Below are 23,537 nucleotides of genomic sequence, written 5' to 3'. Positions count from 1 at the left end.
TATGCCAATATTCAAAGAATCAGTTTTCTAGAGTTGATCTAGTTTGCCTAATTTATGCTTTTACTTTAGATCTGTTTGTGAATCACTTTAATGTATTTTCATTTGTGTTTCTCCACTCTTTGTCCCGCAAACTCTTGTTTAGGAAAGTTCTCTTGTTCCCAGTTTGTACAAGCATGTCACGGACATGTCATAATTTAGGTTTAAATTTCTTTTTTTGTGTATGTTAATAAAAATTAAGTTAATCCTCTGTGGCTCAGTTCTGAAATTGTTGAAATAGTTGCTCTGTGTTTTTAAGAAGAAAAACTGTAAAATAATTTCATTTCTGAAAGAAACAGTTGCAAGGGGCATTCCCTTTACTTGTTTGTTTTCAGACGTGATGAGCAGTTACAAAGCTGAGGTTCAGTTCAGATGTTTGTCTGAGGAACGTTACCTGCCTCCTGGCCCAAAGCCCTCATGAAACCCTGTTATTGTGATTTAATAATCTGAAAACAAACTACTGTCAGCTGTACTAAGATAGTAATATTCTTACGATGGAATCTCATGGCTCTGACATTCTTGAATGTCTGCTACTGTATTTCTCATTAGCATGCAGTCAGTACAGCAATCGTTTGAGAAGAAGTTATGACCAGAGCTTTGTGTTCTCCGATGGTGAAATTAAATAATGATAATCTCGCCTTTAAAAATAGATGAATTTTGAAGATGAATGATAAATAATTTCTCTCATTCTGCTACCTATGTTATTTTCAGCTAGGGAAATACATTCTTATAGTAGAAAGACTTTACATTCACTGAAGTAATACCTAAAAGCAGATCATTTTCTATGCTTCTATGTTTTCTGTACTAAGCAAGTGTGATTTAGAATGTCAAAGAACTAGTCTAAGGTGGATTTTTTCCAGTGGTAGGTTTTCTTGTGACATAACCAGAATGAATTTACAAAGCTGTTAGCTCCGGTTCTGTAAGTTATTTACTGGAGTTATATACAGGCAGGCTAGTGAGCCGTCATGGAGTCCCTTTCTTTTGAATAGAGCACTATGGTTTATGCACTTTGAATACATCAATTTAGAATGTTGTACATGAAATAAATAAATAAAAAAAAAGTTTGCATACTATTCCAATTAACACCTGCTACAATCATTAAACTCAGGGTATGTGAATATTTAAAGGATTTTGATTGATTTCTGTCACAGCATAATTCTTAGAGCATATGCTGTTTTCTGGGGGGTTTTATGCTGTATTCTCCTTAGCTGCAGTTTTTCAAAAGGATGTATTTTATTTTTTCAGTATATGCTTCTAGTCAGTTGGCACACATGGCAGGAAAAAATCCTTTTGTTTCCTAGCCAGACTCAATTTTATTATTTATAAATTATCTGTTGCTCATTTGCATGTAATCAAATACTTCAGAGAGGACAGAAAGCTTTTTTTTCCTCTGACTTGAACTTCAAAATAACATTTTTGTTCTTATTAGTTGCAGACTATTTATTGTGAATTGTGATGTACACAAAGGAAACTCAGCATCCAGGCTGAACTTGTATTACTGACAAATGGACTTCACTTCTAAAAATAACAAATCTGCATATTCCCAGACTGTACTTACAGCATTAAAAGTAATTGGAACATTTTGTAGAGAAGGCAAGGGGAAGGATGTTTAGTGGGTTTTCCTATTAGTTCCTTTTGTTAACTTAGTATATAAGGAAGTTTGTCAAAGTCCACGTGCCATGTTACTGCATAGGAGCAGGTCTCGACAGTGATTTTATAGCATATGCTATGAAACTGAAGCACTCTTGAAATTTGAGGAAACCTTGAACCCAACTCCTTCAAACACCTACTTACGTTTAAGCAACGAAAGCAAGTCTATCAGTAATGTGTGTTTACATACTGAGACACCCAATTTCAGTAAGACACGTAATTAACTGCAGAAGAGTTAAGGACTTCAGATTAAGTTCTCAAGGCACAGTGCTGTAAAATGTAGAATCATGACTGGATTATAATAAAACAAAACCAAAGCCAACCAAACAAAAAACAAAAAAGAAAGGAAAAAAAGAAAAAGGATTCAAACCTCAGTTATTGGTGAATATTTTTAACCTGTTAAATGTAGCCATTAGAAAGACTGTATTATTACAAAGTATAAGTTGCTGATAATTTTTTTCTTACTTTCCTTTCATATTCAATGACATAAAACCACATGATGTTGCATGTATTTAGTAAAGATGATCCTGGTGAAAATATCACTTCATATTTTGGCTGTAAGTATATTAAAGAAGGTGGTTTTTCTTTATCTTTGTTCTTTCTGTTTATTTTTCCCCAGTCATCTAGAGTTCATATAACCAGAGCAGTTCTGGAACAATTTTTGTCATTTGCAAAATATTTGGATGGATTGTCTCATGGAGCACCTCTACTGAAGCAATTATGTGATCACATCCTTTTTAATCCTGCTATCTGGATACACACCCCTGCAAAGGTAATTGTACACTTGAGCGATGTTACGCCTCTTCTGCAAAGAAGTGAAATACTAGTATTCTTTTATACCATGGTACTTAGGTTTTTAATTTTTTTCTTTTAAAACATGGTAATAGCAAAGATTTTTTTAGATCATGAAGTCTATACTCTGCTTAACTATATTCTCCAATGTCTTTTATAAGTTCCTAAATGCAGTTACATTCTTGGCTAAGGTTCTGGCTAATTCTATTAAAAGGCTGTTTCTAGAAACCCAGTCCCTTTTTCAGTGGTTGCATTACATTTTTTACCCGAAAGATTAAGCATAAAAGTATGTATTTTTAATTGTAAGCAAAAGGTGAGAAATCTTTTGGTACACATTCACATAAGCTTTCATTTTAATTTAAATTATGTATTTTTGTTTGATAAAAACTATAAAAAGTTATCATTCATCTCTGGTAATAATGAATTAGTTGTTTTCCTAAATAATCACAGTCCAGGAATGTGTACCAAAGTGAAAAGTGGCATGGTCCTAAAATCTGAAAATATGTACTTTTAGTATAAAAAGCCAGAATAGGAAACAAAGTAGTATGTTTATTGTGATTTAAATCATAGAATCATAGAAAATGTAGTTTGGAAGGGAACTTTGGATGTCATTCCAGGTGTCAGTCCAGTCCCTGCCCTAACTGAAGTTGTAATTATTTTTTAGCTTTTTGTATCATATCCAAAGTAAATCCTAAAAAAACCTACAAGTTAAGGCTACTAATACAGAATTTACATTTATGTGGATAACTATGTCACTCTTCAGGTGCAGCTGTCTTTGTATACCTACTTGTCAGCTGAATTCATTGGAACTGCTACGATCTATAACACTATACGCAGAGTAGGAACAGTGCTGCAGTTAATGCACACACTGAAATACTACTACTGGGTGGTTAATCCTGCTGATAGCAGTGGCATTACTCCTAAAGGACTAGGTAAGTACAATGCATAAGAAAGAAAATATAAGCATTTCTTGTATGGGAAGATTTATGATGTAAATGTATGAAAGCTCCTTTGATCTGTAGACAAGGAGGTAAGTAAATGGCAATAATTGGTACCAGTGGTCAACAGCAGAAGGACTGTGCAAGTACTTCTGGTGTATCACGCACCTCTGATGATAATTCCTTACGTTTCTATGTATTCCCAGAAGAGTCCAACTCTGGTCTTCACTCACATAGCATATGCTTATGTGGGCATACTTTAGGAAACCTATTAAAATCACTGATTTTTCTTCTGTACCAAAGTGTATTTCGTATGCCAAAGAAAGCTTTGTGGGGTTAGAATGATTGGTAGTGTTAAGTGACCTTGAAAACAGAGTGGAAACCTCTAGTTCTCACTGCTGAGATCTCTGAAGCTGTATTTCCAGTTTAATAATATTTTTTCTCTGCCCTTATAAAATAGAGATTGATTTAACTTTGCTTATAGCACATAGTGCTTAGCTTAGCTCAGGAAGCACTGAATGACAGCAACAACAAAATACAATAATACGTACCGGCTAAACGCTGCATGTAACAGATGTGTATTAACCAGAGCATCAAATCATTCTAATCCTATACACTCCAGCTGTAATGTCATTATGTTTAGCTAACTACTTGTGTAAAGCAGGGAGGATTTGGCTGAAAGTCTCTTAAAGAATTAATTGATATAAGAGAACTTATTAATTATCTTTATTCTGTAACTAATATTGTCATGCTGAGAAACTGAATAATTGGGGAATATTTTAGTGCTTTATGTTATGCTGCCACATATCCAAATATTTAAGAAAGTGACATTATAACATATAAGTTATTGGATAGGTTTTTCATTTGTAAGTGAGCTGTATGCATAGGGTTTTCCTTCAATATTTTTTTTAATAAATAAAAATGGAAGGAACAATTCTTATCCTAGGTTAGGTATCCTAATATGCAGTAAATTGTAACTTGTTGAGGGTCACAGGAAGAGCTGCTGTTGGAGCTGGGACCTCCTTTGTAGTTTTCTCATGGTATAATACTAGATGAATTATATTCTTCATAAAATTATTAAAATTTGCTTTAAAAATACCTAACAAAAGCACATTGTTATCTGTTCATGTGAATGAAAAGTTTGTAATATCAGTTTATGAAAATTAATTGTGGTGGTTACTTAATTAGCTTGAAATTTTTGTCAGTGATAAAATATATTTTTCCTTACTCTGATTCTGGATTCCCTCTGCCAAAATAGAAATTAAGTTCCTTTTTGGTACCTACAAGGTAGGTGTCTCCATCTGAGCTAGACGTCTGCCGATTATAGCCAGTGGAATGCAGGAGTCAGTTGCCTGAATCTGGGTTTCTAGCATCATTTTAGTCTCTGCGGAGCATCCCACCTGCCTTCAGAAGGATGCAGGTGTCCTGTGCATCCTGTGTCAAATCTGCTTGTTCTGTGTGGATATTTTGGATACCTTACGGCGTGTCAAATCACACTGAGAAGTATGTTTAGGCAGCTGTGTCCTACCCCTAGTCGGCAGAGCCTTGAGAACTATTTAGTTTGAAAGGTAGTTGCTTTCTAGACTGTCTTGGCTGTATTGATTAGATCTCCATTGACTCCAGTGGAAGGTGAGAAGCTGGTCTCACCTCTTGGCAACTACGCTCTAGATGTCTGAAATTAGGGTGAGCTGAATCCTACCCTGGGACTGACTTTATCCAGCTTCATGCTTCCAGAGCTCTACTCTGTTGAGGGTTACACCGTCGTGCTCCATAGGTACAGCTTTACCATCGGACAAGTTAACCATATCTGAGCTCAGTGAGGAATTAGGATGTTAAAAACTCAGCTGATCAGCTTGTAATATGGACCTGTATTTGTGACTGTTGAATGACCAGCTCTTGGGAGGTAAAGGTTCCAAGTGTCAAACATATTTACACCTAGACAGAGACCTGGAAAATTGCTCAACTAGTTTGAGACTCTATGTTTGATAATATTGTCTACTTGTTATTGCTATAATTCTTCTTGGTTTGCTTGTTGGGTTGTTTTTTGGTTTTTTGTTTTTTTCCAGGGGGTTTTGGATTTTGTGGGGTTTTTTTTAATTAAAGAATTCCTGTACTTCTGTGTCGTGATACTAGTACCTAACAACACTTGGAAAATGTATCGCATATTACAGACTTCCCTCTGGCTAAGCTTGCTGTTTTGTGGAAACAGTGTGACATTTCTTTATGTAGGAGGTATGGCTTGTTTTTATCTTGCCCAGATCTGCCTCTCTGCAGTTAGCTGTATTTTTGGAGTGTTTGTATGTGTAATGCCAGTTGAATAGCTACAAAAAATCAAAAAATTTTGATGTATTCATCAAAATCTGAACAGAAGGCATGGGGTACACAAGGACACAAAATTAGGGATGAGAAATGAATCAGTTAACTCTAAATTAGCATAATATGGCTGTTTTACTTCCCTACCTTTTCTTTCATTCCTACCTATTTTAAGGATATAGTACATTCTTTTCTCATTTGTGTCAGTTCCAGACAATATTCTGTTTTTCTGAGGAAGGCAACCAGGTAGGTCCCTGAAAGGTAACCACATAGTGCAAATTACTGGTTGCTTGGTGTAACAGTATGACAACAAGAAAATCACAATTACTAAGGCCTTCATACAGTAGTTGGGAAGGTGTTTGATAAACTGTGAGGCCATGCACTTTTTCAAAATGCCTATTATTATCCACTATATCTGAATTTTCTCCTTTTTTTTTTCTTTAGTTAGATTTATAGATAAACTTGACTTTTTTAAAGATTCATCTCAACTTTCTTCCTTGTTCCTTACCCTCTTCCTTCCTCCCTGTTGTTTAGACCGCAGAAAATCCCATGTAATTGATACAACTATAAGAAAGTATTTTGTAGTACTCTTTCTTGTCTGTAAAAATGACTTTCCTTGTATTGAGTTGAAGAATGTCGGCTTATCAGGGAGGAAGAGCAGTGATATAGCAATGGATGTGCAAATCCAGCATAGCTATGGAATTTTGTCTGTGCAAATCAGCACTAGGACTTTTTTTGCTATTATTTCACACGTAGCTTCTGCTTCTGACTAATACAGCTGTAATAACTGTGGTGATTTGCAAGCAAATGACTGTGGCAATATAATAATTGCTGAGGTGATGGGTTGCTAAATTTAATCTCATATTAACTTAATTTCATACTAGTTTTTTATCAAATTCACATTAATTACTTTCCATTTATAATATTCCTGAAAACTTTTCATAATGTTTAATCACCTGGATATTACATTGCTTTTCTTCACCAGATGCTCGCTCTTTTAAAATTAAGTGCAATCTGCCAATGTGATATGCAGGTCTGGCTGATTAAGGCTTATAGTCTTAAAATACTGTAAGTAGCTGTAGTTCATATGCTTAATGCTTTTTTCTTTCCACCTCTCTTTCAGCAACTTATAACTTCACTAATCCTAATATTTAAAAAATGTTAACTGTTCGAGGATTTTGGTTTTGTGTTGATTTTTATTAGCCTGCATACTGCCAGTACTGCCACATGTAGCCGGCAAGTTTATCATTTGTTAAAACGTAGAATAATGTGTAAAAAGAAGTTTGTAAAAGTACAAAACTTACACTTTAAGAATACAGTTATGCGAATGTTAGAGTTGTTGCATTTTTAGCAGCATTTGATATTTCAAAATAGAAGAACAGGACTATGAACAGCAATTTTACTGTAAGAAACAGAAAAATGTTATGATGCGAGAAAATGGCATATGGTCAAGCTAACTTGACATCAGAATTTTCAGATCTGAAGAATACTTTAATGGAAATCTTGCCAATATCTGAAATTTGACTTTATGTGTTATAGTGCCTTCACGTAATTTGCTGTCATATTAGAAAGTAAGCTTATTCATGCAGACATTTTAGTAGTGTGATGCCTTCTTGTCTTCTAGGCATATCATTTTTTATGCAGAGATACTGAAACACTTTTTAATATTAGTGTTGATTTACTATTACGTGCAGACAGTTACTCTGCTTCAAGGTTTTATTGCCTTCTCCTGTCTTAATAAAGCACAAAGTGGGTGAGTTTTCTGTACTGACAGTTTAGTATACCTTGTTTTGAAGCCACAGTGGCTCAGTATTGAAGCTTCCCACTTGGCTAATGCTGGTTTCTTAAATGACAGTTCCTCCCTTGCTTCTCCTGGTATTCAGCTTATAAAATAGGAGGTGTAAATGTTTGGAATTATTTAAAAGGCTCAAATATTTCTTTCAAATTTGGTTTTGTATCTTCTCTGTCATTATTGCTTTCCTTTTTTAAGCTGGTATTTCTTCTTGGATTAAGTATACTAAATTCATATTTTTTTGTTTCCTTCTGAAGTATTAGAAACACTTTTTCAAAATGTATACTTATCAGCTTGCTTGGTAATTATTCTTAGTACGTTCTACATTTTAGATATAGATCCACGTAGTGGAGGCAAGTTTTCTGTTCAAAATAATGAGTTTTAGTTTCTTTTTTTGTGTTGTGTTTGTGGGTTTTTTAAAATTAAATTACCAGTTATAAATAGGTGACAGGACAAAAGTGACTTGTCTTTTATTAAGACCATATTAAAAGTAAACTTGTGAAATAATTCTCACGTCAGGAAGAGGAAAAAAGTCAAACCAATTTCCACAGGGAAGAAATTCTAAACTTTATTACATTTTGCATTTTACACTTGAACTATGATTATAGCTCTTCCCTTGATTTGCCATGTGCATGCCTTCAATGTTTTGTTAAATCATACAGAATAAGATGTGAAGGTGGGAGATCATAGGGTTGTCCAACAGTTGCAGCATCTGAAGACATAGTGAAGCAGGCAACTGAGTAAAAATTATTTAAAATTATGTTACTTCTTTCTGTAATTATTTCCTTTTGTGGATTTCAGGAATTAATAAGAGGATAAGCAGGGAGAGATTTAACTCTTTATCTTTCTATAGTAGATGGTGCATTTCAATGATAATACTTCAAGCTGCCAGGGACATTTTAGAGTTATATTACCAGGCTTTGTTGTTCTTTGATGTTTTGTCTTTTCAAACTATATACTAGACTGATAGTTAAAGAAAATTCAAACTGTGATTGTCTTTCAGAAGGGGCAAACCACACATTTTTAATATCAGAGCAACAGAGAAAAATTTAAACACACTTTTGTATTTTCATCTTTGGATGTCTACTAAACTGTTGGATAGTTTAATTTCTTTATTAACCTTTTTGAAGAAAAATAAAACATTTATGCACTTAAAAAAAAATTCTCCATGTTGCTGAATTAATTTGATACACAATTTCTGTAAATTTAAGAGAGCGCTTATTAGAGCCCACCAGGATATTTATGCCTTGAAAAATCTTCAGTGGAATTACTTACCAACTGCACGGCATTCTCTGAAAATAGTGATGGACCAATAGTGGTGCATTAATGAGAAAGCATAAAATGAAGCCAATAACAGAAAAATAAACTAAATATTGTGGGGTTTTTCCTAAGAAAAAATAACTTGGGATACTCAGTGTTAACAACCCTCAGAAGTGTATTGTGCTAAATTGTAATTTTGGACCCTGTTGTGGAGCAACCCTATGAAATACTTGCAACTTCATTGTTGTGTGAGAGAAATGTGCATTTAAGTTCCAGACTGCTGAGGAGTGTCGTTCATTCTTGAGCTGTTGGCCAAGCATTTCTTTTTCTATACTGGTGTTTCCTGTGTGCTTCCCAACTCTTATTCTGAATGGACCTTTATGAGCAGTATCTTGCCTCCCGCTAGAGGATGCATGGTTGTTAATGTCCCAGTTAGCTCATGTTAAACAGATTTTCCAAGAACATTTTTAATGTCTAATATTTTTGAACATGAGCTAGAAAAGTGGGAACTATGAAAATTATTATAAGGAGAAAGTAACTATAGTTTTTGTGGACAGAAAAAGTTGCACATAGTTATTTCAAGGGCTGGGTTAGAGTGGAACTCAGTTCTCATTAGCTTTGCAACAGTGAGATAAAAAGTAGGTCCTTCTGTGATCCGCATAACATGTGATGTTATTTATGCATGCATGGAGATCAGATTCTGCTGTCTGTATCATGTTTTATTAATTTAAGGAGTAGAAAAGTCATGCTTTTTACATATAAAAAAGCCAGATGGAAGAATGTTGCCTTTGGTTGCTTGTAGAACTGATAACACAATGTTTTATTTCCAAAGACAGGATTAGAAATCATTATTTTTGTTATTCAAAGCTCCCGATCAGTTTTTTACACCAGTACTAATTGTACTTTACCCTGTGAATATGTTTACGTATTCCTTCTTAATTAGTCCTGGATTATGCCCCTCTAATTGCTCTGTGCTGCAAGGATGAATTGGATAAATTTTTTTCATTTATCTTTGTCTGGATAAAGCAGGCTAACTCTCATTAACAGTGTATATTAAAAAAAATCTGATGCAAATCATGTGCTATCTGCAATAAAAACATACATAAAGAATCTAAAAGCAGGAAATGATTTAGTGACTCATCCTGGTGTGGGATAAGGGAGGCATCCTTTCATCTGCCAGTTAACAAGAATGTTGCTATTTTGTATTAGGGACTTATGGTTGCTGTACCCGATCTTAAAAGGATTATCTTACTGATTTGGCCTGAGTTTGGTTTTAGTCTTTAGCAGTGCTGTTCATCAGTTTCTGAGCGATGGTGACACTGAATTGTCTATATCCAGTGATGGGCACAAAGACTAATAGGCAGTAAAGAAAACTACTTTTCAATGTTTGAGTTGAAAAACACCATCTACTTGTCTCTCTTTACCTCAGTGTGTGTATGTATAATGTATATTTTTTAATTATAGCATAAATTATGCCATTTTTTGGTCAATAATGCATTTTTTAAAAATAAATCTTCAACTAGTAATGAAGTTCTTCAACTAGTAATGAACCCCAAAAGTGTGATGACACAACAATTATGGTGGCAAACCCATTTTATGTAGCTTTACAACTTCCCAGATTAATTCCATTCAATCTGTATCAGATGACTATTGCATTACTACTGATGCAGACCTTTCTTCCACTCTTTGTAGTTGTCTCCTGGTTATATAGCCTCCAGTTTCTCCAGCCTCTCTTGTTTTTCTCTACCAGTCCTCTTCTAATTTTTCAGATTAATAAAGTCTTTTTGGTAGAGGCTGTCCCCTTCTTCTGATTCTAATGCAGTGAAGCTTCAAGACACAACGAAAGTACAAGGAATAAATAGTTCTGGAGGACTGAAGGAGAAAGGCCATTTTGCCTGTGTGGCATATAACCTGCAAGCAACAACTCCTTTGGTACCTTTTGTGTGTTGAAGAACCCTTTTCAGGGTTCTTGCACATCTCCAGAGAAACTAGTGGGTATGTAAATAACAAGTATGAAACTCGGGTATCTTTGAACAGGTACCCGGTTAATTTGGGATATCTTCATTTTAATCCCTCCTTAAAATTTCTGTTACTGAAATGCTTTGCAGAACTCCCCATGGCCTTAGAGTTCTGTTTTCTGTTTCCATAATGACAGTCTTCCAGAAAAGACAAAATGCCTCAGTTTTTAGGCCTGGTTTTCAGATATTGTCTGATATTGAATGCCAATAAGGTGTAGGAGGGAAGAGGGTGTGCGAAGAAACAGATTTCTGTGATGCAGTTAGGGGAGTTGAATTTGCATTTGAATTAGGGAAAAAAATAGTTGTTGCCTAGAAGCACAACACTGCCATAAAAACGCATGCAATACTTAACGTAGTTGCAGCTAGTACCAAAAAATCCAACTTAGTTCTGTTTTTTACAGGGGGAAATAGATGTTTCATGGTGCCATTAGAACGTACCGATATAAAACTGCTCCTATATCTTTAAAGCCTATATGATGGATTTCTTAGAACAATATCCTTCCTGGTTTTACGCATGGTGGTGGGGAGAGGTTGAGATTTATTTGCTTCTTTCTGAAGAGTATCCATTTCTCCTCTCTCTACTCCTAAATAGGGGAGGAAACTTGAGAGGATTAACTACTCTTTTTGTTCCTGCTAGTCAAACAAATATAACTTACCTTCAGGTTTTCCCATGTTGCAAACTTGAATTACTGCGTGTATGGTGCTTCAAAGAGTGGCACCGGAGACTAAAAAAATCTTCATTAAAAAGTTGCATTCACCTGGATTGGAAATAATAGTGAGACATAGAGTGTTACTAAGCTTTGATATGTATTTATCAGCATAAGATGAAGTGGTTGATGAAAAAATAAATTAGGCTGCATTTATTTTCACTGTGCAAAATTTAAGACTGTCTATGACACGCATTGTTTGAAAAGTAGAAACTTAACAAAGGAATTTCCAGTTCAACCTTAACTATTTATGAAAAGGGAGAATGGAGAATAAAACAGAGCAAGTTTCAAGTGAATATAGTTGTTCAGGCTCTGTTTCTTATTCAGTTTTGTAGATACTTCTGTTTTCCTAATGTACTTCCTCAAGCACAACTGTTTAAAGTATTATGGGTCACAGATGCTGGTTTAAATTTAATATTTTCTTCAGATGGTAGTTTGTCTTTGGTTAAATAGCTTCAGTTTCTGCTACAGGTAATGGCCACCACTAATATTTCATTAAACCTTTCTCTGTTGGTTTTCATTCAGATGGAATTTAACATAGTGGCTTAGTTATTCCAAGTTGTTATCACATATTTTAGGTGAGATTCAACTTTGTATTCAGACCCTTTTAAGTTTACATGTCCACAGTGTAGCTTGTACTAGGTGTTCAAACTCCCATTGTTCTCAGTGGAATTCAACCCAATGTAGTCAATGGAACTAATAATATTTATACTGAATTGGGCACTGATGTTGGGTCAGTTGAGTAGATCTAGTCAATAGAGTAGTTGCTTATATTTGGATTTGAAACTCCTGGCTCATATGAAGACATCTACAAAACATATACCTTAATTTGTTTGTGTGAGTCTAGACCTGATTACTACCTTTCATCTTCCTGTGTCTTTGTTTACAAAAAAAAACAAACAAAAAAAAACAAAACAAAAAAAAAAAAAAGGGATTTCTTTTTTTCCAAATGAAACATCACTTATGTATATTGGTGTTGTAAAATGTGATTCTGAAGGGTTATAAATGATATCATTTGCAAATATGAACTTTTATATAATGAATAGAATACTAAATCTGTTGTAGGAACTGTGATTTCCTTAAGAAGCTGCAGTCATTAAAGGAATTAGTTTATGTTTAAAAGTGGTATATTTTGCTTCTTCCAGATGGTCCTCGGCCCTCACAGAAAGAAATCATATCATTAAGGGCATTTATGCTTCTGTTTTTGAAACAACTTATATTGAAGGTAAAACAGTCTATTCCAGATGGAAAACATTGAGATCTGTTATATACATGTAATAGGTTCTTTCATAGTAATAAATATGTAATACCTGTCAGGTATTGTATCTGTTTCTGGTTAATTTTAATGTTCCTGCACATACTTCTAATCAACATACAGGCAGTAAATCCATACAATATTTCTTATCAACCTCACCAAACTATGCCACATATATTTTATTAAATCTACTTGCAGGAATAGTATATGACACTACAGAACCTTTCAGGTATTTGGGCTTTTTTTTTTTTGTGATAGTAGATAGTTGCTTGATTGATCGAATGAAATAGGTAATGGCAGTTGTTAAGTTAGTTATTGCTTTATCCTTTTTTTTTTTGGTTCTACCACTGGTTGAAATGGTCTAGGACTCTTTCTGTGACAGCTGAACAGTTTTTGAGGTATAATCTGCCATTTGAGACTAGACTGACAACCAGTATTTTTGGCCTGGCTTATTCCTCTGGCTTTTATTGTTCTGTCTCAGGGGTTGGAGGAGTGGCAGTAATAGTTTATACTATCTGAGGGCCCATGCTATAAGAATCCTTTCTGGCAGGAATAGAGGGCTGACTTCATACTCTTTGGAATTGTCACTGTGATAAGGAAAAGCAATGTAATGAAAGAGAGAATTTCATCTTCTGAGTTTAAATAGCAAAAAATTGTAGGATTATTTGACTTGGTCCAAGTTTTTCTTAAGCCAAACTTAAAGAATGTATTTTCTCTGAATAATGCCCCTCCTTTTTGTTGGTTTTTTTTTTTTTTAGGATCGAGGAGTGAAAGAAGATGAACTGCAGAGCATATTAAATTACTTATTAACAATGCATGAGGTACATTTCTGTAATTACCTATTTTTTACTGTAATCAATTGTACCAGCTCTATGGGAAGCCTGCTGTTGAGGTTAGTTTGTAGAATAACATTGATGCTTGTCATACAGGATGAAAATATTCATGACGTGCTGCAGCTGCTAGTGGCACTAATGTCCGAACACCCAGCATCCATGATACCTGCCTTTGATCAGAGAAATGGGATACGGTAAGACAGTGAAGTGAGAAAATATCTTAAAAGTAGTTCCAGTATCATCACTCTCCAGATTGCTTCTTTTTCACATAAATATCACACTTGCTGATCTTTCAAACTACAATCTTATTAACTTGGGCTATATTTTTTGTCAAAAACAGAGTGTTGATGATAGCTTGGAGGAAAAAATTTTCCATTTAAGGTTATTATTATGATATTTGATGGTAAATGTACTGTTGTACTTGCTTCTCAATCTCAAATAGAATATGTAATTAACAAGATGCATCAAAAAGCCAAGTATCTATCTCAGAATAATTTTGAATATTCTGTCTTCAGATGTTTAACATAATCTGGAGGGAAGAAGAGGAGAACAAGAGAAATCGTGCCCTAACCTCTCAAGTTCTCTCTGAAAAGATTAAAAAACTGTCTGCGGAATTCATATGTTTATCTGTTTGACAGTAAAATTAATAACTGATAAGTCTCAGAGAAGCAGTATTTTTGTTGTTTTCTTATGCCTATTTTGGTAATGCAATTTTTTTCAGAGATTAATAATTTTCTTGTTAATAATTTAATATTTACTATAGAATTTTGTTTTGTGCTGTTCTGAAAATATATTGGAAAATGCAAGGGGCTTGTAAAACAGGGGGAAAAGAAAAATCTACTACCTGTTAAATTCAAGCTCTGTTTGGCCAAAATACTAAGACCTTCGTACAAATACTTGTACTTAAAACTTTGAATGGCAATGGTAGTTGAGGGGAAGACTCATTGTACTCACGGTTAGGACTTTGTTTTCTGCCTATAGTTGTCTGTATTCAGACAGAATACTATTCCTGACAGCTTTCGAAGAAGGGTAAGACTGATCTAGAGGATTTAAGAGATCTTTATGGAACATTTGTGGTACCAATATTAAAATTGTTTGCTGATGCAGTCTTTGTGTTTAAAAGTCTGTGTTGAAAAAGTAGAGAGAATGCACATAATTGCAACATTTAAGTATTAAAAAAAAAAAAAAAAGCACCTTACATAGAATTAGGGGTTTGTCTGCTTAGGTTATCAGAGGACAAAAGCCTCAGAGGTCATTTGATAATGGCATAAGTCCTCTGAAGAGAAGAAGATATTGTCTGCTAAAGTGCTCTTTAGTGGAGAAAGACTAAAAAGAATGGCTAAAAGCTGAAGCTCAGCTAATTCAAAAGGAAAACTAAAATATAAATTAAAAAATTTGATGAAGACCACTCTAGGGGAAGGGTAATGTTTTCTGTCTCTTGGTGCCTTCAAATCAAGGCTGGTTCCCTTTCTGAAAGACTGTAGAATTTGTGCTTAAACCAATCATAATAATTAAGTAAGTACTAAATTAAATTAGTTAAATGTTGAGGACTTTTTTATCCAGAATTTAGAAACAGAGGGTATATTTTTTTTTTTTCTACTTCAAATTTAGATGCAATGAGGATGTGGCTTCATAGGTGTATATGGGATTTTGTGTAACATATTGCCATATTTTTGTTTTGACAAATGAGATTTCAGTATAAACATCTTGTGATTAAATGCAGGTACCCTATCCTGTGTAGAAAGGATATTGAGTAGGATTTTTAAGAATGAAAAGAGATTTTCAGTAGCATCCAGGTGCTCCAAGAAACTCCAGGATCTGACCTTATGTGCTCCAGTCTGCTTCCCTTGTCTTAAGCTACAACTGCTCAGACTGTGTTTTATTTCATTGTTCCAAGGTAGAAGTATAAGATAAGGTTGTCACTTTCGGTTATAAAAGATTGAACTGAACCAAAAGACACCATCTCTCTAACCTAAAGAATTCATAATCAAACCCTTACGCTGTGCTTGGTGCTTTCAGTATATCCTTCAATTTTGTGTAAATTGCTACTTTTATAGTTTTATTTATTAAGAAATATCTCTGTTCAGTGAAATACAATCTATATATGTGATGTTTAGTAATAAACTGAAAAAAACTTGTTGAATTTCTTTTTCTTTTTTAGAGTAATTTATAAGTTATTGGCTTCCAAAAGTGAGAGTATATGGGTGCAAGCTTTGAAGGTCCTTGGATATTTTCTTAAACACTTGGGTCATAAGTAAGTGTAGTTTAAAAATTTTTATAGTGGTGTATTTAAGTTCACAATTCTTCTTGTCTTTTTGTCATGATTACTGTATATTCTTTGACAGTCTTTAGAAATTAATTAAAATAAGATTGTTAGGTTTTCTGATTAATAATTTGCACACTCTGTTACCTTTATACATCTGGATAAAATTAATTTTCCAGTTAACTTGTTAGTACTATGACATTTTAAAAGATATTGTGATTGTCCACCAAACATATGATATGCTGAAATTCAAGTCTTAAAATGATTGAAAAACATTTTCCAAAAATGCGTTTTATAAATGTATGTTGCATGTTCAGCTAAGGATAACAGGAAACATATGAGTGTCATCAAAAACTTGTTACTGGAATTTTCAGTGTCATTGCAATAAAAGTTTCAGGGCAGTTTTTTTAAAAATAGCTTTAAAATGATGGGAAAAATGAAATAGAAGAATATGTTATTCACATGGGAAAGTTTCAGAAGGAAAAGCAAACAGGCTAAGGAAATGGTAAAAAAAAAAAAGAGGTAAGGACGTACCTCTAGGCAAGAAGTATTCACATATAAAATGTGGCAGCAAGAAATACATTTAAAAAGAACTGGTGTCACAAAACAGTCATACTTAGTCTCATCTTCCATATTTTGGTATTAAGAAAGAATTAAAAAGCATGCGGTGCTGCGTAACCTGCTGCTGCTCACTTTTCCCCTTCTCCACGTGGTGTTTAGCTTCCTGCTGGGGTTAACCCAAACCGATGTTCTGGAGGGAGACTATGCGGTATAAAAATTAGCCGTGTGCTTCACGAGACTTCATCAGGTAAAGCCTCCTTAGGAGGGAAAGGAGCGAGGAGCCCAGCCAGAGTGCAGTACTGCTAGGCACGCTTTTCTCAGCAAGATCAATAAAGTATGACTGCATAATTGAGAGACAGTTAGCTGAGAATATGCTCCCAAATGGGATTTTTCTTCTGGGCTCCGGCAAGCCAAATAGTGTTCTGGGAATTAATAAAGCAAATTGATAGTCCACTCAAAAATCTCCGAGGGCTTTTCAAACGTTACTTGCTGAAAATCATTCACATCGATAGGAGTCGGATTAAGTCAGATACACCAGATGAAGGTTTGACTTGTGCAGAAGCCTGGTTGTGTCCAAATAAGTACATTTGTTTAAAATCTTTATAGCTTATCCAGTAAATCAAGTAGCAAACTCTGTCAGTGGAACATTACAGAAAAAGAAGCTGAAATTTCATTTTCTGGTCCTTAGCATCTACTTGTAATTATGGATTTATCAGTGTAGTTTCCATTGTTGAGTGAAAGTACTTAGCACAAAATTAACTTTATTTTTCATGTAATTGAAGTCATTGAAATCCACTTGAATATTCTGTGTAACTTTCAAAGTTTTTCTTTTTAAATTTCAGACCTCCGAACATCTGTAGATGTTCACATTTTATGTAGATTTCAGCAAGTAAAAATGCCCCCCCCCTTTTCATATCTTACAGCTAGCACTTGTGAGCTGTGCCTATTTGTGCACATACGTATGCATGCAGACACATGATTTTATAAAACTGTAGTCAACTACAGGAAATTCTAAGCGATTATAAAATTATAAGCTACATAAATCACAAAGCACTTAAATTTCTGTTTCACAGTAGAGGAAACAGGCATTGTATTTTAATACACTAAAGCAGAATTGCATAGAGATGTTATAATGTGATGTATGAAATCTGAACCAATACAATATTAAGTACAAATGTGTAGGTACAAAACCAATTACCATTGCTGTAGTTCATAGATATTCATTGCAGATTAAGCTATAGAGTGGAGGTAATTGATTCTCAGGAGAAGTGACCAATAATGTGTTAGATGAGAGCCTGGATAACTTAATTGATTTTTCTTTGTGATGATAGACTACTTTGTCTAACCTTAACAGTTGGCAAAGTCCTGTTCTTTTCCTTCTCTGCCATCTTTGCTTTTTTCTACGCCACCACTGAAATCATAGTCCGTTATTTACTTTTGGGTTTTATCTGCACATTTAAACCTTCCAATGAATTTTCACTGCCATGTGGTACATCATAGCTCACAAGGTTGAATACCCGTAGTTTTTCTCATAAGTAACTCATGAACTCTCTTCTGTGCGCAGAAGAGTACACACTGTTAGAAGTTGTTGCCTCTCTCTTTTGTGGTTATTTGAAAATTATAATACAAGGTATTAATTTCAAAAGTTCTAGAATGAATGTATGTAATTTAAACCTGTGTTATTATCATCAGTAATCATGAAAAGGGAGTTTCTTAGCTTTTGAATGCATGAAATTTTACAGAAAATTTACTGTATTTTATCTTCTTTCATATTTTTCTGCTGCTTTAATATAGATTATTAATTATTTTGAACAATGTCTTTTATTTCATATTCATTACGGTAGGAGATAAATTAATGATGCAATTTAAGAGAAGTACTGTTTATTTATGATGTTATATCCAATTTTAAAAGTAGTGTTTGGGGACATATGGAATTCACTGATGTGAGCTGCTTTTTTCTCCACTTTTTAAGATTTGAGTAGTTTTTCATCCTACCTACAAAATCCACTTCAATCACTTGGAATTTCATAACTTTTCAGGATTTTATTTCCTTTGCATTGTAACATATGTTATTCCAGGATTTGATTATTTTGGCTGCATGAGAGAATGCTATATAAAGAGAATGGCAGTACTGATAAATCTGTACGTGTTAGTATTGATGTTGGAAAATCTGAGGTTGGATTGTCCCAAGTCCTTGAGAGAGTGACAAAAGATATGTTCGGCAGTGATCGCATTTTAGCCAGCCTATGAACATCTTGGACTCTCTCAGCCTGAGTAAGATAGAAAGGCATTCCTTTGTCTTTTTCCACTGTGAAAGTCGTGGAGGGTGAGAATGGTGTGTCTTTTCTTTTATACAAAAGCCCATTCCAAATACAACATTGCTTTCTGAGAACCTTTGTGTATTACTACAATTGCGTTCATATTGGGAAAGATCTTGACGTTTATTTAATAATATTTACAGAACAATGAGTTTAAGAACTTTCTAGTACAACATCAAAATATTTGGCTTTTGGTTTTTTTTGCGTTTACTTAAAATGTTCAACATGCTTGGCATTTTCCTAATGTTTTTATTTTCTCTTCCAGGCGAAAGGTTGAAATCATGCATACTCACAGTCTTTTCACACTTCTTGGAGAAAGGTTGATGCTGCATACAAATACAGTGACCGTTACAACATATAACACGCTTTATGAGGTACAAATTATTAAACATAGAGATTGTCATGTCTATTGTAAAAATTATGACTTAATTATATTGTTGTGACTCTGTGCTTTACAATATCCTGCTTCTCAAGACTTCTGAGAAAATTTTAGTAGAAATTTTAAGAAAGGATTTCTTGGTTCAGAATGTATTTTGCCATGCTTTGAATATTTGTATTAACAATGTCATAATTTTTAACATAGTCTCTATAAAACTTTCCACTTATAGCATTACAAAGGGTGATGGAAGGGATCCTGCTATTTAAGATGTTCATCAGTTTCCACACAAAAAAAATAAAGTTACTGCAGACCTCCAATTGCTCTTACTCCTCCATTGTTTGGAGGAGTTTGTTTCCATTGAAATGGAAAGTGCTGGAGCCAGAGATGCCTTTTTTTTCTTTTTCTTTTTTGTGCCATTCTTTCAAGTTTACAAAATTTTGAAAAGTGATGTTTTTCTTTTTTAACTAGTAATGATGATAGTATGCCAAAATGATAACTGAACACAACTACTTTTATGTAATAGATGCTGCTTGAGGTGAATGAATGTGACCTCAAAGCATTTGACTGTTCTACCAGGCTCTTGTAGAAAGTTCAGTTTTGATGATGAGCAATTTTAGTAAAGCAAAATATTGTCAACATCAAGTTGGCCGAAACCCGTGTTCTCATGCCTGCAAATGCGTAAAGATCATGTCCAACCTTCAATTATTTTTAAAAAGGTGACTTAGAATTGAATCTTTTACAATTTCTGAGGACCTTATGCACTAGAAAGATTTATTTATTTATTTATTTATTTTTAAAGGTGTGTTTTTAGTCACAAAGAGGTGTAATGGCTAGATAGTCAGGATTGGTTCCAGAAAAGACATGGAAGACTAAAGGAGTGCTTGGTATTTTGGGTTCTGAGTCTGAGTGATGTACAAAACCTTCTCCTATGATTGTAAAAACCTAAAAATCACCTATTTGCCAATGACTTACTCAGATGTCAAGTTCTTTTTTATTGCACATATCTAAGCTTACCCTGTGTGGTTTGACCATTTGGGTGTCACATTCTAGATGTCCCTGCATTCAGATTTCTGAGAACTTCTGTGATTGGTATTCTCAGAAAATACATAACTCAGTGACAAAATTAAAGGCCTTATGAGGTCCAGCATCCACAGACATTTACATTTTAAAAAATGGCCAGAGGAGGAAAAAAAGGAATTGAGTGCCATAAGTACAAAAGATTTGCCAAGGAACTGATGCAGATGTTTTCTGTGTTGTCTCATAAAAAGCAAAGGCATATTTGCATTCTATTTTAAGTACCAATATGTAAAGACCCATTCAAAGATAATTGTGTTTACAACTGACATTATTGATTAATGATTAATGATTATTGATTATTGATTAATGAATGAGCTAAAGTTCTGCTTTAAAATAGATAAGAATTACCAGTTAAATTATTCTATTTTGAAATACATTTGCTTGAATGTACTCATTGAGAATCTCATATTAATATTGTTAAATTTTTAGCTTGTTCTTAAAAATAAATTTGCATGCATCAAAACAGTGACAGGTGTCCCAGTGTGAAAGGCCTGTGATGTTGCCTCAATACAGATTAATTAGTTTGTCAGGTACAGTTCACGGAACAGGAGAATCATCTGTCTTGCTCATTATGTGAAGCCCCTGGATTATTCCTGTGGAATGCTGTGACTGTTCCTCTTTCCTAGCTGGAGAGAACCAAACCCACTTTTAAGAATTACTGGGTCTGGTTATGGATGGAATGTATGAGAATAACTTTTGATGTACAGTGCTCATGAAGGAATTTTTGATCTCTGAATGTATAACACTATGAGGAATATGAATGAAATATCTTTAAAACACCTTTATAGTGTATTTAGTCAGCTAACTAAAAAGTTAGTTAACCAGCCACTGTACAACCATGAAAATCTTGATCCTTGCACAGAGGAATTGGTCATTTCCATTCTTCAAGAACAAAAATATTTTACCAAAATGTTTTATGTGAACTGACAGTGTGGCCATGGTAAGTGTTCTTAACAAATTTAAAAATGAACAAAGAAATGCTGTAGCATTTAATTAAAAATGGTAAAAGGAACTTAATGCTCTGTTTTAGATTTTGACAGAACAAGTATGCACTCAAGTTGTTCATAAACCGCATCCGGAGCCAGATTCTACAGTGAAAATTCAGAATCCAAGTAAGGACAATATATTATGTTTGTATGATAAATGTATTGCATAGAGGTTGTGGGTTTTTTTGAAAGAATATGGTTCAGGAAGCAAGAACAATTCATTTGTGTATCTCAAATACATATGGGTTTCAGTTACTACTTACATTAGTTGCTGTCAGTAACTTTTCTTTTTTAAATGTTGTTAAAATGTGTTACGTAACTAATTTATTCTTTCAAAGTGATTCTTAAGGTGGTGGCAACGCTGTTAAAAAACTCCACGCCAAGTGCAGAGCTGATGGAAGTTCGACGTTTGTTCTTATCCGATATGATAAAACTCTTTAGTAATAGCCGTGAAAACAGAAGGTATGTCACTACAAAGAGTATTTTCTCATCCTTGATTTGTGGGCAATAGCAATCTGTTATACTCTATGTAGAGTTTTATACTGTATATTAAATGGAATATATAAAAAATAAATGGAATAGGTTTGTGGTAACTTTTCTCAGTTCAGCAGCTAAGATTAGGTTCCTCTGTTTAGAATATGCTTTACATTTTTATTCATCCTGAAGTATTTTTAAGTTTCTTCCTACCATTGGATTGATGTTCAGAGCTGTTCCTCCCATTTTGACATCATAATGTTAAAATAAAGAAGCTGTCTTTGGATATATTTTGACCTAATTATTTCACTTCAGATGTTTACTTCAGTGTTCAGTGTGGCAGGACTGGATGTTTTCTCTGGGATACATTAACCCTAAGAACTCTGAAGAGCAGAAGATCACAGAGATGGTTTACAACATTTTCCGTATTCTGTTGTATCATGCAATAAAATATGAATGGGGAGGCTGGAGAGTGTGGGTGGATACTCTTTCAATAGCTCATTCCAAGGTAAGAAATGGCTCGTGGATGTTTTTTTAGTACTGGTAACTCCCCCAAAGGGACTAGCGATAAAGATAAGCTGTAAAGTGATTTAGTGCCATCTCGTGGCTATCTCCATACATGGCAAGGTGGCATTTTTTTGTCATCGTTGTAGGTCCTTTGCTGTGAAACAATTTGCAAGCCGTATGTAATGTCTTGTTAAGATTCTTGTCAGGTTTTGTCCAAGTTCATGTAGCACGTATATTCATCCACATAATCTGTTCTTTTCTTTTTAAGGTCACATATGAGGCTCACAAGGAGTATCTAGCAAAAATGTATGAAGAGTATCAAAGGCAAGAGGAAGAAAACATAAAAAAGGGGAAGAAGGGGAACGTGAGCACCATCTCAGGTCTTTCCTCTCAGACAACAGGAGCAAAAGGTGGAATGGAAATTCGAGAGATAGAAGACCTTTCACAAAGTCAAAGTCCAGAAAGTGAAACGGACTACCCTGTCAGTACAGATACGAGGGACTTGCTCATGGCTACAAAGGTGTCAGATGATGTGCTTGGAAGTGCTGAGAGACCAGGAGGAGGAGTGCATGTGGAAGTTCATGACCTTTTAGTTGATATAAAAGCTGAAAAGGTAGAAGCTACTGAAGTAAAACTTGATGATATGGATTTATCACCAGAGACACTGGTAACTGGAGAAAATGGTGCACTTGTAGAAGTCGAATCTCTTCTAGATAATGTATATAGTGCTGCTGTTGAGAAGCTCCAAAACAATGTTCATGGAAGTGTGGGTATTATTAAGAAGAATGAGGAGAAAGATAATGGTCCATTAATAACTCTGGCTGATGAGAAAGATGAACCTTCCACTACTAACAGTACCTCATTTCTCTTTGATAAAATACCTAGTCAAGAAGAGAAACTTCTACCTGAACTTTCAAGTAATCACATTTCTATTCCAAATGTGCAAGAGACACAGATGCATCTTGGTGTAAATGATGATTTGGGATTGCTTGCACATATGACGGGTAGTGTAGATATAACATGTGCTTCAAGTATAATAGAGGACAAGGAGTTCAAGATTCACACAACTTCAGATGGAATGAGTAGCATTTCTGAGAGGGAGTTGGCTTCATCATCTAAAGGATTAGAATATGCTGAAATGACTGCCACAACTCTTGAGACAGAGTCTTCTGGTAGCAAAACTGTACCTAGCGTTGATGCAGGAAGCATAATATCAGATACAGAAAGATCTGATGATGGTAAGGAAGCAGGAAAGGAGATACGAAAGATCCAGACAACTACCACAACCCAGGTAAGTTTCAAGTGCTGTAGCTGTGTATGTGTCTGATGTAATCGCTGTTCGTTGCTGCTGGATAAATTGATAGTATGAGATCTGAGA

General features: G+C 34.5%; 1 protein-coding gene across 15 annotated transcripts in view; it reads left to right on the top strand.

The window, feature by feature from the left end:
* Window positions 1–23,537, top strand: part of NBEA (neurobeachin) — a 514,437-nt gene that overhangs the window by 148,777 nt on the left and 342,123 nt on the right. For all 15 annotated transcript variants that reach the window (XM_030042222.1, XM_030042221.1, XM_030042209.1 and 12 more), the window contains exons 12-22: window positions 2,306–2,458; window positions 3,242–3,410; window positions 12,652–12,731; window positions 13,520–13,582; window positions 13,691–13,788; window positions 15,756–15,848; window positions 19,002–19,110; window positions 21,223–21,304; window positions 21,517–21,640; window positions 21,968–22,160; window positions 22,428–23,450. In XM_030042222.1, the coding sequence (XP_029898082.1) occupies window positions 2,306–2,458; window positions 3,242–3,410; window positions 12,652–12,731; window positions 13,520–13,582; window positions 13,691–13,788; window positions 15,756–15,848; window positions 19,002–19,110; window positions 21,223–21,304; window positions 21,517–21,640; window positions 21,968–22,160; window positions 22,428–23,450 (2,187 nt within the window). The remainder of the gene's footprint in view (window positions 1–2,305; window positions 2,459–3,241; window positions 3,411–12,651; window positions 12,732–13,519; window positions 13,583–13,690; window positions 13,789–15,755; window positions 15,849–19,001; window positions 19,111–21,222; window positions 21,305–21,516; window positions 21,641–21,967; window positions 22,161–22,427; window positions 23,451–23,537) is intronic.

The sequence above is a fragment of the Aquila chrysaetos genome, chromosome 19 (genome assembly GCF_900496995.4).
Source record: "Aquila chrysaetos chrysaetos chromosome 19, bAquChr1.4, whole genome shotgun sequence".
NCBI lineage: Eukaryota > Metazoa > Chordata > Aves > Accipitriformes > Accipitridae > Aquila > Aquila chrysaetos.
This window is presented reverse-complemented; position numbering and strand designations above follow the sequence as displayed.